This window comes from Oncorhynchus mykiss, chromosome 30, assembly GCF_057628025.1.
Source record: "Oncorhynchus mykiss isolate SJ-2025 chromosome 30, ASM5762802v1, whole genome shotgun sequence".
Lineage (NCBI taxonomy): Eukaryota > Metazoa > Chordata > Actinopteri > Salmoniformes > Salmonidae > Oncorhynchus > Oncorhynchus mykiss.
Genome location: NC_143051.1, coordinates 22,721,724 through 22,744,994, shown reverse-complemented (window position 1 = coordinate 22,744,994; position 23,271 = coordinate 22,721,724). Strand labels below are relative to the sequence as shown.

The 23,271-nt window shown below is 42.5% G+C and overlaps 3 protein-coding genes across 8 annotated transcripts in view; 1 reads left to right on the top strand and 2 right to left on the bottom strand.

Moving 5' to 3' along the window:
• The window catches only part of LOC110488115 (lysophosphatidylcholine acyltransferase 1), a 34,398-nt gene extending 22,480 nt beyond the window's left edge, over positions 1 to 11,918 (bottom strand). Inside the window, exons 1-2 of one of the 5 annotated variants that reach the window (XR_016493560.1) lie at positions 11,816 to 11,886; positions 11,298 to 11,419 (exon numbers count right to left, since the gene is read on the bottom strand). Coding sequence is in view for 2 of the 5 variants with exons in the window: in XM_021560140.3 (XP_021415815.2) it covers positions 11,298 to 11,419; positions 11,520 to 11,646 (249 nt within the window). In the remaining 3 variants the exon portion in view is untranslated. Of the gene's footprint in view, positions 1 to 11,297; positions 11,420 to 11,519; positions 11,672 to 11,815 lie in introns of those variants that run through there. The other 4 variants (XR_016493559.1, XM_021560141.3, XM_021560140.3 and 1 more) reach the window with 4 other exon arrangements.
• Positions 11,919 to 17,172: 5,254 nt separating this feature from the next.
• mrpl36 (mitochondrial ribosomal protein L36) lies at positions 17,173 to 20,737 on the bottom strand. 2 transcript variants are annotated; one of them, XM_021560134.3, is made up of 2 exons: positions 20,599 to 20,737; positions 17,173 to 17,673 (listed from the first exon to the last, which is right to left on the bottom strand). In XM_021560134.3, the coding sequence occupies exon 2, from the start codon at positions 17,653 to 17,655 to the stop codon at positions 17,278 to 17,280; it is 378 nt and encodes a 125-aa protein (XP_021415809.1). In that variant the 5' UTR covers positions 17,656 to 17,673; positions 20,599 to 20,737; the 3' UTR covers positions 17,173 to 17,277. The 2 variants fall into 2 exon arrangements, with proteins under 2 accessions (XP_021415809.1, XP_090083960.1); XM_090227834.1 differs by having other exon boundaries at positions 17,173 to 17,669; positions 20,599 to 20,709.
• On the top strand, positions 20,692 to 22,636 carry ndufs6 (NADH:ubiquinone oxidoreductase subunit S6). The gene is made up of 4 exons (XM_021560133.3): positions 20,692 to 21,157; positions 21,600 to 21,653; positions 22,198 to 22,320; positions 22,489 to 22,636. Exons 1-4 carry the CDS (start codon positions 21,014 to 21,016, stop codon positions 22,555 to 22,557), a joined length of 390 nt encoding a protein of 129 aa, XP_021415808.1. The 5' UTR covers positions 20,692 to 21,013; the 3' UTR covers positions 22,558 to 22,636.
• Positions 22,637 to 23,271: the final 635 nt, after the last annotated feature.

Here is a 23,271-nt window from a genome sequence, read left to right as displayed (position 1 = left end):
GCGTTGAACAGACCTGAGCGGCGGAGCTTCCTGTATTAGTCTCTGTCTATAGGCAGGGAGCAACAAAATGGAGTCGTGGTCAGATTTTCCGAAAGGAGGGCGGGGAGGGCCTTATATGCGTCACAGAATAACAATGATCCAGGGTTTTACCAGCCCTGGTAGCACAATCGATATGCTGATAGAATTTAGGGAGTCTTGTTTTCAGATTAGCCTTGTTAAAATCCCCAGCTACAATGAATGCAGCCTCAGGATATGTGGTTTCCAGTTTACATAGAGTCAAATAAAGTTCGTTCAGGGCCATCGATGTGTCTGCTTGGGGGAATATATGCGGCTGTGATTATAATCTAAGAGAATTCTCTTGGTAGATAATGCGGTCGACATTTGATTGTGAGGAATTCTAAGTCAGGTGAACAGAAGGAAAATATGCTGCATTTTCTTAGGCCTATTGTTTACCTTTTTGTTGGTGACATTTTGATAATATGCAGCTGTTTAAAGGGCAAATCCACTGATGAAACAATAACAAAACGGCCACCCCGCCTGTTTTGGTAAAAAGCTGAGGGATGGGCATGGATAAATGTGACCACTCTCAGATGAATAGACAGAGCTATGGATGTAAGGACCGACCATCCATGATATCAAAAGTATTGTTTTAACCATGTTATGAGGCTATACAGTGTTTGTTTACATTTACAATGTTTACAAACATTGGAGAAAAACAAGTTTATATTTTGGGTTCTCATGGAGTGTGACAGTTGAACTAAGCTCATGAGGAATGTATAAGTTATATTCTTCAAGAATCAATGGAAATAAACTTTTTAAAGGACCCTGTCTTTCAAAGATAATTAATAAAAATCCAAATAACTTCACAGATCTTCATTGTAAAGGGTTTAAACACTGTTTCCCATGCTTGTTCAATGAACCATAAACTATTAACGAACATGCACCTGTGGAACGGTTATTAAGACACTAACAGCTTACAGACGGTAGGCAATTAAGGTCACAGTTAGGAAAATGTAGGGACACTAAAGAGGCCGTTCTACTGACTCTGAAAAACACCAAAAGAAAGATGCCCAGGTTCTGCGTGAACATGCCTTAGGCATGCTGCAAGGAGGCATGAGGACTGCAGATGTGGCCAGGGCAATAAATTGCAATGCCCTTACTGAGAAAGCGCTACAGGGAGACAGGATGGACAGCTGATCGTCCTCGCAGGGGCAGACCATGTGTAACAACACCTGCATAGGATCGGTACATCCGAACATCACAGCTGCGGGACAGGTACAAGATGGCAACAATAACTGCCCGAGTTACACCAGGAACAAACAATCACTCCATCAGTGCTCAGGCTGTCCGCAATAGGCTGAGAGAGGCTGGACTGAGGGCTTGTAGGCCTGTTGTAAGGCAGGTCCTCACTAGACATCACCGGCAACAACGTTGCCTATGGGCACAAACCCACCATCGCTGGACCAGACAGGACTGGCAAAAAGTAACGGTTTTGTCTCACCAGGGGTGATGGTCGGATTTGCATTTATCATTGAAGGAATGAGCGTTACACAGAGGCCTGTACTCTGGAGCGGGATCGATTTGGAGGTGGAGGGTCCGTCATGGTCTGGAGCAATGTGTCACAGCATCATCGGATTCAGCTTGTTGTCATTGCAGGCAATCTCAATGCTGTGCGTTACAGGGAAGACATCCTCTTCCCTCATGTGGTACCCTTCCTGCAGGCTCATCCTGACATGACCCTCCATCATGACAATGCCACCAGTCATACTGCTCATTCTGTGCATGATTTCCTGCAAGACAGGAATGTCAGTGTTCTGCCATGACCAGCGACGAGCCGGATCTCAATCCCATTGAGCACGTCTGGGACCTATTGGATCAAAGGGTGAGGGCTAGGGCCATTCCCCCCCCAGAAATGTCCGGGAACTTGCAGGTGCCTTGGTGGAAGAGTGGGGTAACATCACACAGCAAGAACTGGCAAATCTGGTGCAGTCCATGAGGAGATGCACTGCAAAACTTAATGCAGCTGGTGGCCACACCAGATACTGACTGTTACTTTTGATTTTGACCTCCCCTTTGTTCAAGGACACCTTATTCCATTTCTGTTAGTCACATGCCTGTGGAACTTGTTCAGTTTGTGTCAGTTGTTGAATCTTATGTTCATACAAATATTTACACGTGTTAAGTTTTCTGAAAATAAACGCAGTTGACAGTGAGATGACGTTTCTTTTTTTGATGAGTTTAGATATATACACACACTACCATTCAAAAGTTTGGGGTCATTTAGAAATGTCCTTGTTTTTGAAAGAAAAGCACATTCTTTGTCCATTCAAATAACATCAAATTGGTCAGAAATACAGTGTAGACATTGTTAATGTTGTAAATGACTATTGCAGCTGGAAACTGCTGATTTTTATTGGAATATCTACAAAGGCGTACAGAGGCCCATTATCAGCAACCATCACTCCTGTGTTCCAATGGCACGTTGGGTTAGCCTTGTAAAATGATAAACTTGGATTAGCTAATGGATCATTAGAAAACCCTTTTGCAATTATGTTAGCACAGCTGAAAACTGTTGTCCTAATTAAAGAAGCAATAAAACTGGCCTTCTTTAGACTAGTTGAGTATCTGGAGCATTAGCATTTGTGGGTTCGATTACAGGCTCGAGTACGACTCCCTTCACAGAACAGCGCAAACTAGCTCTAACCAAAATAGAAAGAGTGGGAGGCCCCGGTGCACAACTGAGCAAGAGGACAAGTACATTAGAGTGTCTAGTTTGAGAAACAGATGCATCAAGTCCTCAACTGGCAGATTCATTAAATAGTACCTGCAAAACACCAGTCTCCACTTGACCAGTGAAGAGGTGACTCCGGGATGCTGGCCTACTAGGCAAAGTTGCAAAGAAAATGCCATATCTCAGACTGGCCAATAAACCATGCCCCAGGACTACCTGACATGATGACTCCTTGCTGTCCCCAGTCCACCTGACCGTGCTGCTGCTGCTCCAGTTTCAACTGTTCTGCCTTATTATTATTTGACCATGCTGGTCATTTATGAACATTTGAACATCTTGGCCATGTTCTGTTATAATCTCCACCCGGCACAGCTAGAAGAGGACTGGCCACCCCACATAGCCTGGTTCCTCTCTAGGTTTCTTCCTAGGTTTTGGCCTTTCTAGGGAGTTTTTCCTAGCCACCGTGCTTCTACACCTGCATTGCTTGCTGTTTGGGGTTCTAGGCTGGGTTTCTGTACAGCACTTTGAGATATCAGCTGATGTACGAAGGGCTATATAAATAAATGTGATTTGACAGAGGAACTCTGCCTAGAATAGCAGCATCCCGGAGTCACCTCTTCACTGTTGACGTTGAGACCAGTGTTCTTCGGGGGGGGGAAAAAATGTTTGGCAGTGAAACAAGGCTACTCAGGCGAGAAAATAACCTCACCCAAATGTATAGCCCCATTGGAAAATATAAATATAAATGGGCTGTTTGAAAATGTGAGGGAATTTTTATTCTATTTTTAAATATATATTTTTTTGTAAATGTGAATCACATTTGTATTTGGTGTACCCTAGTTTGGGGAATACCTGGACTACACCACCACTGTCATCCTTACCTCCACGCGTTCGAATTAGATAATCTTTGGATGCCGACGGCAGTTGTACCATTTGAAGAAATCGCTTGGAATGCAGCCTACAAAAGCCTATTCCTGCTCTTTTCCCACAATCCATCAAACCCATTTGGTGTGTCATCATAGTGGTCTCTGACTTGTGGTCAGACTCGCTCAGGTGGAACAAACCTTTTTTTCCCCCCAATGCTGATTTGAATGTCATTGAGAAAACAGAGAAGTGTCAAAGATTTGTCTTATTGGCACCATGGGAGAGCATCGGCCATATATCCAGTGAGTGCACACTGCACACGTTCACTCTATCATTGTGGGTCAGTGCCACGTAAAAGTTAGTTTTTGAACAATAACTACCTCATCCAGTAATATTATATTTCTCTCCCCCCTTCTCATAGGCATATTATATGACCAATGTCATTTTTATTGATCTGTTTATCAGTTTCAGCAGAGTAGGCTACCCTGTAATTTGTCGTATTAAAAACATATTCTGCTAATGTCTCCAGTCATAGAAAAGTGGGGCAGAATTGCATGAAATGTGTTTTTCCCCAAGCAAAGAAAGAAATGTATCTGATAGGGCCTATAGCCCAGGCCTCTACACTACACACGCTCAGCCCATGCATTGAACGGTATTTTTTGTGAACAGTGATTGAGTTATATTATTAGCCTATATTATGACTATCCAATCTACTCGTCACATTACACATAGGACTCTTACATACTATACTGTAAGTCTGCACATGCGATGACGCATGGAATGTTTTATTATAAAGGTGAATTTTTAATGGACAAAATGTGCTTCCCCAATCTTGACTCTCACGCTCCGCCAATGCATAGGCTAGTGATCTTTTAAGATTCATTACCATAACCTAAATATGATTTGTCATTGTGAGCACCATGTGTGGACGCCATAATCAGGCAACAAACGCATATTAGTCCGGTACATTTCTCAAATGTCCGGTAAATTAAAATGCTGCCGGTCAAACGGAAACGCTGGCGCACACGTAGGGGTGGGTCTCTGCCCTCTAAAGGCGTCCTCATGCATATATTATGACAGCACTTTATGACGATTTTTCTGGTCTACTGCAAGATTATTATTTATTTTTTTTAACTTTGTGCACATGACAGTTTTCTCGAGGCAAGCCGAAGTTCGGTTGCCGAAGTGTATGCCCCTTCGTCCGTGATTGGTCAACAGTAGGGATTCCTCAATTAAAATGGTTGTTGACTCGTTTTCATGCATTTTCTTTTTTAATACTTGTGAAATACCGCACCAAAGATCTCCTCCGCAAAAACAGCCAACTTAATGACAGATTTAGTGAGTTACCTTACACTGAACAAAAATATAAATGCAACATGTAGAAATGCAACAAGTGTTGGTCCCATGTCTCATGAGCTGGAATAAAAGATCCCAGAAATGTTTCATACACACAAACTTCACTCTCAAATGTTGTGCACATCCCTGTTAGTGAGCATTTCTCCTTTGCCAAGATAATCTATCCACCTGACAGGTGGGGCATATCAAGAAGCTTGATCCTTACACTGCTGCACCTTGTGCAGGGGACAATAAAAGGCCACTTTAAAATTTGCAGTCATAACACAATACCACAGACGTTGGCACAAGCATTTCGCTACACTCGCATTAACATCTGCTAACCATGTGTATGTGACAAATAAAATTTGATTTGATTTGGCATGCTAACTGCAGGAATATCCACCAGAGCTGTTGGCAGAGAATTTAATATTAATTTCTCTACCATAAGCCACCTGCAACATCATTTTAGAGAATATCACAGTACGTCCAACCAGCCTCACAATCACAGACCACCCGTAACCACACCAGCCCAGGACCTCCAAATCTGGCTTCTTCACCTGCAGGATCGTCTGAGACCAGCCACCTGGAAACCAAAACATTTCTGCACAAACCGTCAGAAACCGTCTCAGGGAAGCTAATCTGCATGCTCGTCGTCCTCACCAGGGTCTTTACCTGATTGCAGTTCGGCGTCCTAAACGACTTCAGTGAGCAAATTCTCACCTTCGATGGCCACTGGCACGCTGGAGAAGTGTGCTCTTCATTAATGAATGGCGTTGGGGTTATGATACAGGCAGGAGTAAATCTACAGACAAACAGTTGCATTTATTCGATGGCAATTTGAATGCAAAGAGATAGTGACATGATCCTGAGAACCATTGCCGTGCCATTCATCCGCCGCCATCACCTCATGTTTCAGCATGATAATGCACGGCCCCATGTCGCACAAATCTGTACACAATTCATGGAAGCTGAAAATGTCCCAGTTCTTCCATGGCTGCATACTAACCCAAAATGTCACCCATTGAGCATGTTTGGGATGCTCTTATTAACAGAAGCTGCTATTATTTAGTTGCATCATCAGTGCCGCCAGGGAGAAATGCAAACCCCAAGGACTTCAGCTCCCTGGGCTAACTAACACTAACTAAATGTCAACAAACACGACGTGTACGACAGCGTGTTCCAGTTCCCGCTAATATCCAGCAACTTCACACAGCCATTGAAGAGGAGTGGGGAAAACATTCCACAAGTCAAAATCAACAACCTGATCAACTCTTTGCAAAGGAGACGTGTTGGGCTGCAAATGGTGGTCACGCCAGATACTGACTGGTTCTGATCTTTTTTTTAATTTTTTTTAAATGTATCTGTGACCAACAGATGCATATCTGTATTCTCAGTCATGTGAAATCCATAGATCAGGGCCTAATGAATTTATACAAATTAACTGATTTCCTGTATACTGGATAGTGAGTCAAACAGTACTAGGAGTTCTACTTGGGGCCAATTGAACCCAGACGCCTTAACTCCCCATCTGTCCTTCAGAACCAATCCACCCATCTGCTGCTGCTAGGGTCACACACACACATCACAATGGTCTTTGGAATCTTGGTTTGTTGACCTTCGTGGTTGTCAAATATAACAAAATATCCCCCCCTCTTTCTTCCTTCCGGTCTATGTCACCGATAGCCCCAATCCCTTATTTTTCCTCCATCCCCTGCACTCCCTCTCTTTTTTCTATCCCTGTACTGTCACTGATAGTATGACCTTTCCATCCTCCGCCTCTCTCCCACCCATCTCCCTCCTTCCGGTCTGTGGGGGATAGTCCCAGATCCCCCTCTGGGCGTGTCTGTCAGTCTAATGAACCAACAGCTTGAAGTGCTTATTAGCAGAAGCTGATGTTATTATTTAGTTGCATCATAAGTGCCGCCAGGAAGAAACGCAAACCAGAAGGACTTCAGCTCTGCGAGGGCTAACTGAACCTAACTAATGTCAACACACAGGTTCCTCAAATAATGCAGACCTTATCCATAGGCTAAATGGCAGACAGAGACACTACAATAGAGATTCAGTCAGTGAGTGACTTCTTTATTAGGGACATTTTGTTAGTTCATTGTGAAGTTAATTCATTTGGGGTGTTTTTGTTGTTTTGCAAACTCCTCTTCTTCAAAAATAGGCCGTCTGGGAGAGAGAGAGAGAGGCCTGAGGGAGGAATGTACTTACATGTGTTGGTGTGACACACACACACACTAAAACGTGTTACCCAGTTATATGACTCTGTTGCCAGCTGCGTGAAGGGAACTAGTGTTTATCTTCAGGCAGAGAGAGAAAGGCAGCTCTTAAATGAACCAGTCTGTGTGTGTGTGTGTGTGTGTGTGTGTGTGTGTGTGTGTGTGTATACATAGAATGGAAAAACACACCTGGACAACTTCACAGTAAGCGCAGGTAGTAGGCTAGTGAGAACAAGACTGAGATAGACCCATACTATAGTTCACTAACTCAACTAGCAACCTTCACAACTCTGATTGGCCCAAGTGTATGTGTGTGTGTGTGTGTACTTCAGCCCAAGTAACCTCCACCTTTTTCTGTCCCACTAGCCTAACTATTACTTTGATCTGAGTTTAACAATAATGTAGATGTAGTCTTTGACAGACATGCAACAGCAATGCAATTGGATACACTGTGACAGTCTTCTAAGAAATACATTTAAAAGGCCAACGTGCTTGTGTTACAATAGAAAAGACACGCACATTTCCAGAGGCTTGGCCTAGATCCAGAGACTGGAATAATTAGCACCAGATTCAGAAGCTAAATGCTGTTCCAAAGTCTCTGTCCTTTCTGCTCCTTTATCGAGTTACATTCTTCCCCTTGTCTCTGTCTGCAGTGTGTGTGTCGACATTATGTGTAAAGTGTGTGTGCATGTGCGTGTGTGTGTGTGTGGCTGTGTGCAAAGCAAGCCTCCTGCTGCAGGAGTAAACTTGTTCACCGTGTTTCTCTCCCACTGCTGGCACAAAATGTTCTGTGCCAAAATGGAGGCAAGTTTCCTGGACACTGTTGAGAAGGGCTCTCCATCCCTGTTCCTGGAGAGCTACCGTCCTGTAGGTTCACTCCAACTCTCATCTAGTGCACTTGATTCTAATTAATTACCTGGTTGATAAACTGAATCAGGTTAGTTATAACTGGGGTTGGAGTGAGAATGTACAGTGAAAGGCATGCATGCAGTTTTACAGCAAAGAAAACAGATAGTCTCAAACGGTTGAAGAAACACGACTCCTATAACCAGAGCTACCTTTCTTCTTCCTGCGCGATTTCCATTTTCGATATGTCGCAGGCCGTTTTAAACTAATCCCGGGTCGCTAATTATTGGTTTGATAAACAACGTTTTTCAGTCGCATTACCTAGCTAGCTAACAACCAAGTAACTTGAAAGTAGGTCTAGGAAAATTTGATTGGCAGAGGAAGAAAGCTCTGCTACTCATGTGCTTTAAAATATAGGACTCCTATAGGCCTAATGTAAGGACTCCTATAGGCCTAATGTAAGGACTCCTATAGGCCTAATGTAAGGACTCCTATAGGCCCAATGTAAGGACTCCTATAGGCCCAATGTAAGGACTCCTATAGGCCCAATGTAAGGACTCCTATAGGCCCAATGTAAGGACTCCTATAGGCCTAATGTAAGGACTCCTATAGGCCTAATGTAAGGACTCCTATAGGCCTAATGTAAGGACTCCTATAGGCCTAATGTAAGGACTCCTACAGGCCTAATGTAAGGATTCCTATAGGCCTAATGTAAGGATTCCTATAGGCCTAATGTAAGGATTCCTATAGGCCTAATGTAAGGACTCCTATAGGCCCAATGTAAGGACTCCTATAGGCCTAATGTAAGGACTCCTATAGGCCTAATGTAAGGACTCCTATAGGCCTAATGTAAGGACTCCTATAGGCCTAATGTAAGGATTCCTATAGGCCTAATGTAAGGACTCCTATAGGTCTAATGTAAGGACTCCTATAGGTCTAATGTAAGGACTCCTATAGGTCTAATGTAAGGACTCATATACGTCTAATGTAAGGACTCATATAGGTCTAATGTAAGGACTCATATAGGTCTAATGTAAGGACTCATATAGGTCTAATGTAAGGACTCATATAGGTCTAATGTAAGGACTCATATAGGTCTAATGTAAGGACTCATATAGGTCTAATGTAAGGACTCATATAGGTCTAATGTAAGGACTCATATAGGTCTAATGTAAGGATTCCTATAGGCCTAATGTAAGGATTCCTATAGGCCTAATGTAAGGACTCATATAGGTCTAATGTAAGGACTCATATAGGTCTAATGTAAGGACTCATATAGGTCTAATGTAAGGACTCATATAGGTCTAATGTAAGGATTCCTATAGGCCTAATGTAAGGATTCATATAGGCCTAATGTAAGCCTAAACTATCAAAAATATTACATTCTGTTTGGTGCTTAATGTTTTTTAAAGTGGGAGTAGTGTGTATGGGTTTGTGGACGAGAGAGTGGTGTGTGTTTATGAGAGGGAGACAAAGTGAATGTGTAAGGGAGTGTGTGGTAACTGAAGAGTAAAGAAGGTTTTATGCAGTTTTCCCAATTGCCACAATGACACGCCACATTATGCACGCATATTCCTCCAGCCAAGTCACAGGTAGGCCTTTGCAAATATGAGCAAAGTAGCCATTCTATTCAGCGTTATTATACAGTGTGAAGTTAAATTCAATATATGTTGCATTGAGTAGAAGTATGAATACAGCCCCACGGTGGAGGTGGCATATTACCCATAAAACCTAGCGGTCAAACGGGGAAATGGTTCCAATCGTTTTTCCACCCTTCATTTTCCCATGGGGAATTTTAGAAACACTTCAAATAAAGGCTGTGCCTCGTGTCGGCTTGATGATGTTTTAATAACCATGGAAATCTCTCTCGTACAAGGCGACTTATCAATATAGTCGGCTCTACTTACTCTGACAGGACCATGCTATTTAGCATCAAAGTAGACATTGTGTAAGACTACAAATCCCTGCAAGCTCCTTCACGTCATCTCTAGAGGACACCTTCGCTAACAGGTATTGTGTCAATTTAAAACTTCCTACTTGACCTGGTATTGTATCGTTAGTAAAATGCTGGTATCGTGACAACACTACAGGAGGGTAGCTCTCCAGGAACAGGGTGGGAGAGCCCTGCTGTACAGTATATGGCGGAGAGTGACTGGGACACACCCTAGTCCTGGGGCTGTGTGAGAGCCGAGAGACCAAGGAAACAGGAACGGGACATACCACATTTCCTGCACTTATAGGAAGAACGCCTGGTATACTTTCTAATGTTATTGTAATGAAAGTCAGTTACATTTCTCTCACTCCTCAAAATACTAACTAGCTACACACATTAGCTAGAATGTTACGGTCAGGAAATGGAACACTTGGTGCAAATAAGGAAGATCATTTTCTGAACGATGCCATATGCTACAGCGATTCTGTCCTTTGCAGCATGGTCTCATAGTGACAACTGCATGTCCAAGCCCCATGGCTGTGTTTAGAAGGCTAAACAGAGAGCATGGGGACAACTGTGTGTGTGGTCTTGTTTTTCTATCCAATGAGGCCAAAGGCCATTTTAAACTTAAGGGTTAGGTTTAGGGTTAGGTGTAGAGATTAAGGTTAGGGGAAATAGGATTTTGAATATAAAAAAACAAAAAGTAGAACTCCGTGAGGATATAAGAATGTGTGTGTAATCAAATTGTTTTGGGGCATACACAGTTTAGCAGGTGTTATGCAGATGCAGCGAAATGCTTCTGTTTATTAACGTTATTTCCTATCAATCAATGAGATAGAGAAAGAATGTGTGTGTGACCCAGATCTATTCAAAAGCCACAGTAGGCAACCCCCCCCTTTAACAGTGAACGCTGTCCAGTCATTTAGGACAACAGTTTTACAGTTGACTGCTATTATTGGACGTGGAAATCCAATGCCAACGTTTGACATGCAAATGATGAAAATCAATATCACCAATTCAATAGCTACAAAACGTTGGCTCTGGTATTTTGTAAATAAACTCTTCTTTATTTGATCAAATCACCATAAAATTACAGCATATGTTTAGATTTGAGTTGAGTCCCTAAATGTAGCTTATGGTCGAGATATACCAATTATTCTAGCAACATGCAACAACAAGCTTAAAAGGCACGGAAAACTTGGTGGGCGGAGAAAAATCAAGTACCTACTAGTAGCTAGCCTGCTAGTACCTACTGTAGAACATAGTAATGTTAACTGTCTAGCTAACAGGCGAAATAAAACACCAACACATAATTTGAATGTTCATTAGATACGATGTCATGAAAAGTTGAACGGTTGCTTACCCTGATTTTCTCCAAGGGAGTGAATCGTAACTCGTGAACGAAAGGATTTCTGAACGGGGGAGGCAAGTCCGACCCATCTTCATTCTCCGAGGAATGATGCTGCTTATTTGGCAACTTCATAACTGAAAACAAATAAACAAACAGTTATCAGTTAGCAACAGGTTCTCTTCCACAATAAACAGGCAATGCTTCTTTGAAATCGACTATGTAGGCTAGCTACACCGTGCTGATCTGTCGGCTCGAGGACCATCAATTCGTTCTCGTCTGTGAGGGAGATGACGTATGTGTGGTGAGCAACAATACTGGAATCGGTTGTTTGCCTTAAATAAAAGTTCTCCAAGTTCCCCATCTAGTTGGACTAGATGCTAAACAGGTTTGGGATGTTGCTATATAGGATCAACTGAAGACAATAATTAGTTAATTTGACAAAAGTAAAAAATCAGTTGAAATCGCACTGTGATGTATTAGACATCAGAATTGAATTGGAGGCATACTTATATTGCAATGTATAGTCTTACCTATGGCTCTTGGGTCCATGAAATGGGCTATCAGCCTACTCAGTGACACTCAGAACACATCTGTGAAGAGCATATAGGTGAGGCTGTACGTTAAAATATGAATGGTGATTTTCCCACAATTAAAGTCCCACAATAACAGTTGTGACACTAATATGTGTGTGTGGGGGGGGGGGGGGGACACTCATGATGAGTTCCCTTTTTTTGTGGCACCCACCCCCATCAAAGTTGCCCATCCTTGGTCTTGTCCAATTGTGGAATGATTCCACTATTTTAACCGTTTACATGTTTCAATTGGGACTTTTATTCTGAAGGCAAACCGCCGATTCCACTATTGTTGTTCACAGCACACTGGTAGGGAGATGTGGGGCGGTGAAGGGAGGATGGCTAATTTGAGCATGCAGGGACTGCGCACGCGTATTAAGGAGTCCCTTTTTCTGAGCTGAGATCCTTTTAACACTTTTTTTGTACAGTGGTGCCACAAATTCAGCACACATGCCACACACAGACACAGGCACACACACAGACACAGGCACACACACATCGATAACTGATATGTGTCTTTGAGAAGTGCCAGATACCTTTGAGTGTGTGTGTACGAATATGTGTGTGAAGTTGCAGTGCTTCCTCTCTCACCTGATCCACCAATAAATGTGTTACTCCGTGCAGATTAGTCTCATTGACTAGACGTAACATAGTAAACATAAATCTGGGACACTCAAATTACCATAATATATTATGTTAGGTATGGTCACATAAGAGAGAAGGTTACTTGAGGCAAAAAGGATAGGAGGGTGGTTGGTCGGAGGGGTGAGCGTATAACGGAAACATCTAGCAAAGCAAAGTTTGCATGTTCGAATCTCATCACAGACAACTTGAGCTTTTTAGCTACTTTGCAATTACATAGCATACAATTAGCCACAACAAATTGTAATTCCTAACACACCATACGTTTTGCAAAATAGTAACATATTGTACCATTTGTAAATCTGTAACATATTGTATGAATTGCAATTCATAATATATCATAGGGAATAGATGATGGACAGCCACAAATGAATACTTAACAAACACAGACAAAATAATATGAAATGCTCTGAGACCATGTTTCTCAGTTTGAAGTCTTTGGGTCTCTCTTGTTTTAGCCTGGTCTCATAGACTAGACGTAACATAGTAAAAGTACACTCAAATTACACTGAACAAAAATATAAATGCAACATGTAAAGTGTTGGTCTCATGTTTCATGAGCTGGGATAAAAGATCCCAGAAACGTTCCATATGCACAAAAAGCTTAGTTCTCTCAAATTTTGTGCAGAAATTTGTTTACATCACTGTTGTGAGAATTTCTCCTTTGCCAGGATAGTCATCCACCTGACAGGCGTGTTATATCCAGAAGTTGATTAAACAGCATGATCATTCAACAGGTTCACCTGCTGCTGGGGACAATAAAAGACCATTCTATAATGTGCAGTTTTGTCACACAACAATGCCAAGATTTGAGGGAGCGTGCAGTAGGCATGCTGACTGCAGGAATGTACACCAGAGCAGGTGCCAGATAATTGAATGTTCTCTACCATAAGCTGCCTCCAACATTGTTTTAGAGAATTTGGCCGTGTATCCAACCGGCCTCACAATCGCAGACAACATGCAAACACGCCAGCCCAGGACCTCCACATCTGGTATTCTTCAGCTGCGGGATCGTGACTACTAGACCAGCCACCTGGACAGCTGATGAAACTCTGGGTTTGCATAACCAAAGAATTTCTGCACTAACTGTCAGAAACCGTCTCAGGCAAGCTTATCTGCGTGCTCGTCTGTGCAAATGCTCACCTTCGATGGCCACTGGCACGCTGGAGAAGTGTGCTCTTCACGGATGAATCCCGGTTTCAACTGTCCCGGGCAGATGGCAGACAGCTTGTATGGCATCGTGTGGGGAAGTGGTTTGCTGATGTCAGCGCTGTGAGAATGTATTATTATTGTTCATTCAGTATGGATGTCATAATAATTTGGGATGATTTTCATTGAAAGTTCTCTCTCTATCAGGACAGGAGAGGCCCTGCCAGAGAAACAACAGCAGGGTCAACAGTTAAAGAATAATTCCCAGTAAATTAAAATAATGAATCACACACTGACAAGGTGGTTCCTATGTGACTGTGACCAGAAGCTTGATTTACGTACATGCCAGTCCACAAAGTCAACCACGAGGTCAATATTATTTATACTACTGACTGCCAGGCTTGGAAACCCATGCACTTCACCCACACACACCCACACACACCCACGTTATGTTCTTCTTTCCTCGTGGGGACATAAAATGAATTTCCATTCAAATTCCTATTTTCCCTAACCCTTTCCCTAACCCCACAACCTAAATCTAAATCCTAAACCTAACACTAACCTCTTACTCAAACCCTACCCTTAACCCTAATTGTAACCCTAACCCTAACCCCTAAGCTTAAAATAGCCTTTGTCCTCATGGGGATGTGGGAAATGTTGTTTTACTGTCCCTGTGAGGAATTTAGGTCCCCACAAGGATAGAAGAACCAACCCACCAGATTTCTCCACTTCGAGTCACACAGTAGTACTGAAAGAGATAGCTAGGTGGCTATTGCACTTGCCAAGATTGTTGTTTAATGAAAAATATCTCAAAGTAGACAATCCGGTTTCCAGAGCTCAGGTGATCCGTCAATACTGCACTATGTGCATTTCAAATGTTACTGTGTGTCTTTGTCCTACAGAGAATGCTCTGCACAAAAAAAGTAATCCTGGATTCATAACTGGAAAAACATTTTGTAAATTAAGATCTAACACCTCCCTCTTCAAATGGAAATACAACTTATGACAAGGCTTATTGATAACCTCAGCATATATTTTTATTCACCAAACATCAGACTCTAGCTAGCACTAACTGTAACAAGGGCATGACTATCTGGTTTGCATAGATCGGGGATGTGCCCGGGTGCCCCCCACACCCATTTTAGTGGCCCCCCTAGTGAAAGCTAAAACAAAACATTTAAGTTTTAAAGTTCATTTCTTGCAATTCTACACATAGTTTTTTTCACCATGGGGTGGAGGGGTGATTTTGCAATTGTCTAACTCATTCAATTTCATTTTGCCATGGGGCGCATATTTTCTTTTGCAGTTTTACAGCTAAATGTTTGCCATGTTTAATATGATAATCAATGGGCCTCGGGCGGTAAAGCAACCATGGCTGCTAGACTAACTTACCAATGGAAGAAAAAAACATGGGCAAGGCTAATTAGGCCTTTCCTGCAGTCATTGACCAAAAGCCTCTTTGGCCTCATGGGTGGAATGTTATTCATATATTTTCCATTTTTAAAAACCTGACCAATTCAGTGTTTCTATGTCAAATAGTTTTGTTATATTTCAGTCTTCTGTGAAGTATATAAAGTGTAATATTGTGATCCAAACTCACAATTGAATACATTTCAACTCTATATCTGACATTCATTTCAATATCTGACATGGTACAGGTGTCTTCTTTTTCTAAGCTCATAACCATGTGTGTGAGGTGTACACTTTGTTTCTAAGTGGATTTGTTTAAGACTACCAAGAATCACTCTGTGTGACCCCGATTTAGCCCACTGCAATTAAAGGTACTGCTGACGCACAACCAAATTTCGAAATTGCACCTTGTGTATTCTACTATTCTAACTCTCAACAGTAAGTTGAGACCCCGACTGAGACCCCCCCCCCCCAAAAAAATACTGTATATATATATATATATTTCTTTGGTGTGCGGGCCTACAAAATGGGGGCCACCAGTTGCCCATCCCTAGCATACATAATACAGGATGTGGCTAAACGTCTCACTGCTGCAATCAGTCAAAATGAGAAGCTTTATTCCACTTTCAAATGTAGCCTATATGTTGGATAATTGCTTGAATCTAAATTACATGTCAGCATGGATACACATGGTTTTTATACAGCTCACAAAAAGCAGTGAGTAGTTAAATAATTACATTGAGTCCAGGAATAGAAATGATTGGTACAGAGGAAAGCAATAGGCAAATTAGACCCTGGATATTTGATCTTCCTAATGACCTCCATGGCAACCAAAAACTTGGTAGCGTTAATAGTTCTCCTAATTATTAAGCTCTATCGAACCTTTCGATCCTCATTGAAAGGGCATAATCTTGGAGAATAAGGCAGAGGAAAGTGTGTGTCCTTGATGCATATTGTTTGAAGATATTTATGGCATGATTTTCTAGGGTTCTGTGAACTGACGTTTTGGCGCCATAGTGTGGTGATGGACAGCACTTGAACAGTGGACATAAAAAATGCATTTGCTGGGGTTTATTAATTATGGAAGCCGTTTAAGAACCAAACGAAGCAAACAGAGTTAAACAAGTTTCTATTGGACAAATTCTGGTAGGTCCATTCCCATTTCGTTCCAATTAAGAAATGTTTTGTAACAGAAACGGTGTAATGAATACACCACTAGCTTATTGCTACCCTCACATTGTCTCCTAGCTATGGATGAGGATTGGAACAAGGCAAATAGAGAACTACTCCTGATTCCTCATATCACATAAATGAGGTTCAGGAGACCAAATGGCTCTCTATTAGATCAGCATCATTTAGTCCCTAAATAATGAATGGGTGCATTAGCTCTTAGCGACTATTAGCAGAGTAGCTAGCTCTCATAGTAGCAAAATGTTCTCCATTGAGGTAATAGTGCATTTAGGCTGCCAGCTGTACATGTATCAGAATAGTTTCTTCTCTACTGTGTAGATTTCAAAGGTATAACAGAAGGGCAGAATAGGACTTGTTGAGAAAGAGAGAAGACAGGGAGTTGGCGGTGAGAGAGAGAGAAGACAGGGAGTTGGCGGTGAGAGAGAGAGAAGACAGGGAGTTGGCGGTGAGAGAGAGAGAAGACAGGGAGTTGGCGGTGAGAGAGAGAGAAGACAGGGAGTTGGCGGTGAGAGAGAGAGAAGACAGGGAGTTGGCAGTGAGAGAGAGAGAAGACAGGGAGTTGGCGGTGAGAGAGAGAGAAGAAAGGGAGTTGGCGGTGAGAGAGAGAGAAGACAGGGAGTTGGCGGTGAGAGAGAGAGAAGACAGGGAGTTGGCGGTGAGAGAGAGAGAAGACAGGGAGTTGGCGGTGAGAGAGAGAGAAGACAGGGAGTTGGCGGTGAGAGAGAGAGAAGACAGGGAGTTGGCAGTGAGAGAGAGAGAAGACAGGGAGTTGGCGGTGAGAGAGAGAGAAGAAAGGGAGTTGGCGGTGAGAGAGAGAGAAGACAGGGAGTTGGCGGTGAGAGAGAGAGAAGACAGGGAGTTGGCGGTGAGAGAGAGAGAAGACAGGGAGGTGGTGGTGAGAGAGAGATAGGAAAAGGTGCATCTGTCAATCAGTCAAACACTTTAATGTGGCAATACAATACAAGTAACAAACAATTCACAGGGCCATACACAAATCATTATCATAACCCCTGCTCCTCTTCACCACCTCATCCCTGCCTTTGCTTGTGTCTGGGATGAGCCTTACAGAACACAAACAGACATCCCCGCCGCACCACAAAGAAGCAGTCTTTACAGCGGCGTTTCAGAGCACTCTTGGTTTTCATCCCTACAGCGGGCTGGAGGCAGGCCAGGTGCTGACACTGGCCCTGGAGGGCGACCCGGCCCTGGGAAGAAGATCCAGGGGAGAAGGCCAAGGGCTGGATGGGTCTACTTGGCGTCAGGAGCACTCTGACTGGGTAGGAGGTAAGGGAGGAAAGGCATCGGGAGATGATGGTGGTGGTGATAGGGTAGGATTGGCTGAGGGTGATCCGGGTCAGATGGCGGGTTAGGGAGCTGACGAGGTGGTTCAACAGGAGTGGAGCCATGCTGTCACCAACACCTGCCTGGAGAGAGAGAACAAACAAACAAACACACACACACACACACACACACACACACACAATATCTTTTTTTTAGGACGTATCTAGTTTAGTTTCATTTTTTTATTTTTACAGGGACAGTGCACATTAATCAACGTTTCAGTAAAAGTGCCGGTTTTAGCCAGCCGGCTAATTTTCAACCGCAGTCCCTGGGCAGGTTATTAAAAACAATTACAATATAGACAATAGCAGAATAGAACAAGCAAGACATAGCAACATAGGACAAGCAAGACATAGCATACAGACAGAGCAACATAGGACAAGCAAGACGTAGCATACAGACAGAGCAACATAGGACAAGCAAGACGTAGCATACAGACAGAGCAACATAAAACAAAAAGCAGCAAGACAAAATTCATAAAAGCAACAAAGTGTTTCCATACCTCACAAGCTACAGACAACAGACAATATGGAAAGCGGCAACACACAGCTAGGGACCATGTTCACAAATCTGATTGACCTTTAGCCATGTCTTCAGGCATTTTGTGAAAGTGTGATATGTGGTGCAGTTATGTGTGTCTGATGGCAGTGTATTCCAGACATGGGAAGCTCTCACAGAGAATGCAGATTTACTAAAGGTGCTTTTCCTTAGGGGAACTATACAGTCACCTCTCATGGCAGACCTTGTGGATCTGCTGCCAGATGTCTGGGTTTTCTGTTTAACAAAAATATTGAGTGGAGGGGGAGCCAGGCCATTAAGGATCTTGAATACAAGACATGCGTCGGTGTATTGCACAAGATTTTCCCAACTCAAGAACTCATGCTTTCTAAGAATGTGACAATGATGATGGCCATTGGGCTTCCTATCAAGCACTTTGAGAGCCTGTTTGTAGACAGACTGAATAGGTTTTAATGTTGTACAGCAAGCTTGGGCCCAACTAGTCAAGCAGTATGTTAAGTGGGGGAGTATCATAGATTTGAAGTACAGTTTTGCTACCTCTGTAGTCAAACAATATCGTATAAATCGGAAATTAGCTAGGTTGAATTTGGTTATTTGAATTACCTTTTTCACATGCTTTTTAAAAGAGAGGTTGGAATCAAGTATGATGCCAAGGTACTTAAAATCGGATACCACCTGGAGCTTCTCCCCTGACACATAGACATCTGGCTCAGTAGCATCTGTTGCCCTCTTTGTGAAGAACATGCAAACAGTTTTTTTCACATTGAGATGCAAACACGAGTCACTGAGCCACTTTGTAACCTGGACCATTACAGTAGTGAGTTCTTGTGCAGCTTGTTGTTTGCTCTTTGCATGCACATATATCACTGTATCTTCTGCATACATTTGAACTTCAGACCCAGTACAGACAGAAGGCAGATCATTAATGTACAGGCTGAACAGGAGGGGCCCCAGTATTGACCCTTGGTGCACGCCCACATCATAGCTACGAGTGGGCGACAGCTCATTGCTCACTCTGACACACTGAGTTCTGCCTTCAAGGTATGATTTCATCCATCTCAAGGCATCAGGGGAAAAGTTGAACTTGGACAATTTTGTGATGAGAATCTCATGGTTAACAGTATCAAAAGCCTTCCTTAGGTCCAGAAACACAGCCCCAACAGCACCCCCTTTGTCCATCTTGGACTTCACATTTTCCAGAAGAAAGCAGTTGGCCGTTTCTGTGGAGTGTTTCGCTCTGAAGCCAAACTGCATGGAGTGTAATGTGAAGGGGCTGTTGTTGAGGTGGGCAATCAGTTGTTCTGCTACACACTTTTCAACAACCTTTGACACCACAGGTAGTATACTAATGGGCCTGTAGTTACTCACGTCAGCAGGGTCACCTGATTTAAAGATGGCCGTTATTATGGCCGACTTCCATACCCTTGGAAACACCCCGAGACCAATAGATGTGTTGGTGACCTTAGTAATGGGGCCAATTAGTGACTTTTTGTAGTTTTTAAGAAAGGTAGAGTCCAGCCCAAACACATCTTTGGCTTTAGAGTTCTTTAGTGAGCTAATCACCTTGTTCACCTTTGACTCAGAAACCTCCCTTATGATGAAGACAGGTTGAGTGTCATTCACTAGCACTGAGCCCAAGAAACAAGTGGAGGGGTTCTGTGTCAGTGCCCTGACAGAGTTATTAAAGTAGGAATTGAAGGCTATTGCTATTTCGACTGCATCCTGTGTTAGATTGTTATTCACCATGATTTCTAGTCTTTTTGCAGTGTTACTATGGTCTTTCCCTGTTAACTTTTTTAGATTCTCCCATATCAATTTAGAATTTCCCTTTGCTTCACCAATTATGTTAATAAAAAAGTTTGCCTTGGCCTGTCTGATTTCTTTCATCACCTTATTTCTCAACATGGTAAACCTACGTCTGTCATGCTCTAATTTAGATTTTAGGGCTATTTTTAGAGCATAATCTCGTTCTTTCATCAATTTCCAGATTTCTCCATTTAGCCAAGGAAGAGTGCTCTTTTGGCCAGATTTGGATTTGATTTTCTTTAGGAAACCATTTATTGTAGTCTGGATTGTGGATAGAAAAACCTGACTATCAGCTTCCACGTCTGTATAGGACAAGAGATCATTCCAGTTTATTCCCTTAATCTCAATAGTTTAGTTGCTTTGTTCTTTCCATTCCTTCATTATCACTGATCTGACAGAACAAGCAATATGGTGGAAATCCATCCAGTCCTTTCAGCTGCTAGTGGTATTGAAGGAGTAGAGGCAATCAAAACAATGCAGATAGAAATATAATATGCAGTGTCTATTATGCTTTGCTTATCCTGGATATGTTATATATACTTTTTTTGCAGATTGTATCAGGCTATACAGTGCATGATTCATGCAGCATGGTGGATTCTGAAGGCCAGACGAGATCATCTTTCTACTGCTCATTTAGTACTTGATCCAAATAAATTTATGAATGTAACATAATATGCACCAACCTTTCAGTTATAAGAACGGGTTAGAGCTGGGAATAAACTCCAGGAAATGCACCGTTTAATCAAAGCAACACTGCCGAAGAAGGATTACTCTCGCACGGAGATATCGCTGCTTCCTGACTGTGACGTAAATGACTTTGAGAAAAGTCACAGCGCGTGCGCTGGGTCGTAGAACACCAATGGGGAGAATCTGTGCCCACTAAATACATTTTCTCGCTTTCATTTAAACTGTAACGCGTTGCATAATTGATTAACTACAAAGTATTTACAATAATCCATTCCTTAATGCAACAAGTATGTTACTGTTGGTTGCAAACGATTCGTGAATATTTTATGAAATTCACAGCACTAGGACCAGGCGGTCGTCTTTGGAGGTCGGAGAAGCTCCCTCATCTTGTGTATAGAATCCATTGTAAACATGGCTGCCGCTGTGCATCGGATTCTGTCCTTCAGTAGAAATGCTAAGGCGCTTGTATCGCCTTTGAAGACCTCGGCGGTTTCTCTACAGCGCTACAGTTTACAAGCGTCGACCACTGGAGAGCAAATTACCCACACCGGACAAGTAAGGCTCAAACGTTAGGTTGTGTGTGTTGGTTACCCCGAAAATATGTAGTTACTCGCTAGCTACCAAGCTAACGACACCTACTAGCACCACTAGCTAACGTTTGGCAAACGTGTCAGATGTTGGGGTTGTCAATTAAGATTTGACAGTTGGTTCAGCTTTGAATTGTGGTCACCAGCTAGATAGCTGCTCAACCACTAGTGGGGTAGTTAGGCGTTTATTCACGGTCAGTAAGTATTGGCACTTCTATCACCATAAAAGCTAGTAAGGGCAAAGGCAGATGACACTTTAGATAACTAGGTGGAGTGTCAGTTTACATAACTATTTTATTGATGGTTGTGAGATAACCTTACTGTGATCATGTATTGTATGTGTAGAATTTGATCAGCGATATCTGATTGTTCTGGAACATATCTATTACAGTGTCTGCATGTTGTTTCAGGTGTATGATGAAAATGATCCCAGGCGGGCCAGGTTCGTGGGCCGACAGAAAGAGGTAAAACGACATTGTCTGAAAGGGCCACAGTTGCCATGTGACTTAAATATATTATTTACTTTTTTTGCACACCAGTATTTCTACTTGCATCATCATCTGCACATTTATCACTCCAGTGTTAATTTGCTCAATTGTAATTACTTTGCTACTATGGCCTATTTATTGCCTTACCTCCATACTCCCATTTGCACACACTGTATATAGATTTTTCTATTCTGTTATTGACTGTACTTTTGTTTATCCTATGTGTAACTCTGTGTTGTTTTTTGTTGCACTGCTTTGCTTTATCTTGGCCAGGTCACAGTTGTAAATGAGAACTTTTTCTCAACTGGCCTACCTGTTTAAATAAAGGTGGGGGGAAAATGTAGAAGTTGAGTCCTATGATTCATACCACACTACCTGTTCAAGTAAGGCCTAGAGCCTCTTTACATTGCTCGGGAAAGTGGCCATTGATAGATTTACAATGCATATTTAGTATTCCACTGAGAGGGAATGTGGACTACAAAACAGAGTGTAAGCTACTGACGGTGCTGTGTGTTTCAAGGTGAACAAGAACTTTGCCATCAAGCTGGTGGCTGAAGAGCCAGTCAGTTGCATAGAGGCCAGAGTGGTGTCATGTGACGGTGGTGGAGGAGCACTGGGCCACCCAAAAGTCTACATCAACCTGGTAATGACGTCTGTAGTGCACATGTCCCTATAATGTACACTAGTTGGTGTAAAAGTCAGAACTCCTAAGCTGTGACTACATAACAAGCGCTTCACGCTACTTGGTGATTTGGTCTATTTTATGTGGTGTTCCATTGTGCTAATGTCTGTTTTCTGTCTGTTTCTCCAGGATAAAGAAACTAAAGTGGGCACATGTGGCTACTGTGGACTGCAGTTCAAGCAGACCCATCATCATTGAGATGCTTTCTCGGTCCTCTCTCTCTCTCTCTCTGTAGTCTGTCATTCTGGTTAATAAATTATATCTACTTTTCTCCTCAGTCTGTATCAGTTCCTATGATGTGGGCTCTATGCATATGGAAGCTTCATCAGTTGGTAAATGCCTAGTCTTGGCACCCAGACCCAAATCAAGGCTCCCATGAGAGACTAGTAAATGCCACAATATTCTTTCTAGATGGCTTGGTTCAAAATGTGTTGCATCTATTCCGCAAGTGATTGCAATGAGTTGTGTTTCTGGACCCTGCAGAAAATAATAATTGGGTAACTTTTCGATCTTACAGTTCCCTGTCTCACTGCCAGAGGGCAGCATTGGCTGACTTGTCAAAAGTGTTCATGCAATAGTAAATGATTCAGTGAAACAACAAGGTACAGGACAGACAGGGTGTTGTGGTTACTGTAGAAGCTGTGATGGGGTTAGTTTTGACAAGGCATTAAAGACTTATTGTGTTCGTGACTATAACCCAATGGCTTATTAAATAGTTATGCTGTGCAAGTGGCACTTCCAGTCCTGGTATCTTAATTATTTTTCTTAAGACATGTGGTGCCATCAGAAAGTATTCACTCTCACCCCTTGACTTTTTACACATTTTGTTGTGTTATAAAGTGGGATGACAACTGATTTAATTGTCTTTATTTTTTTGTCAATGATCTACACAAAATACGCTGTCAAAGTGGA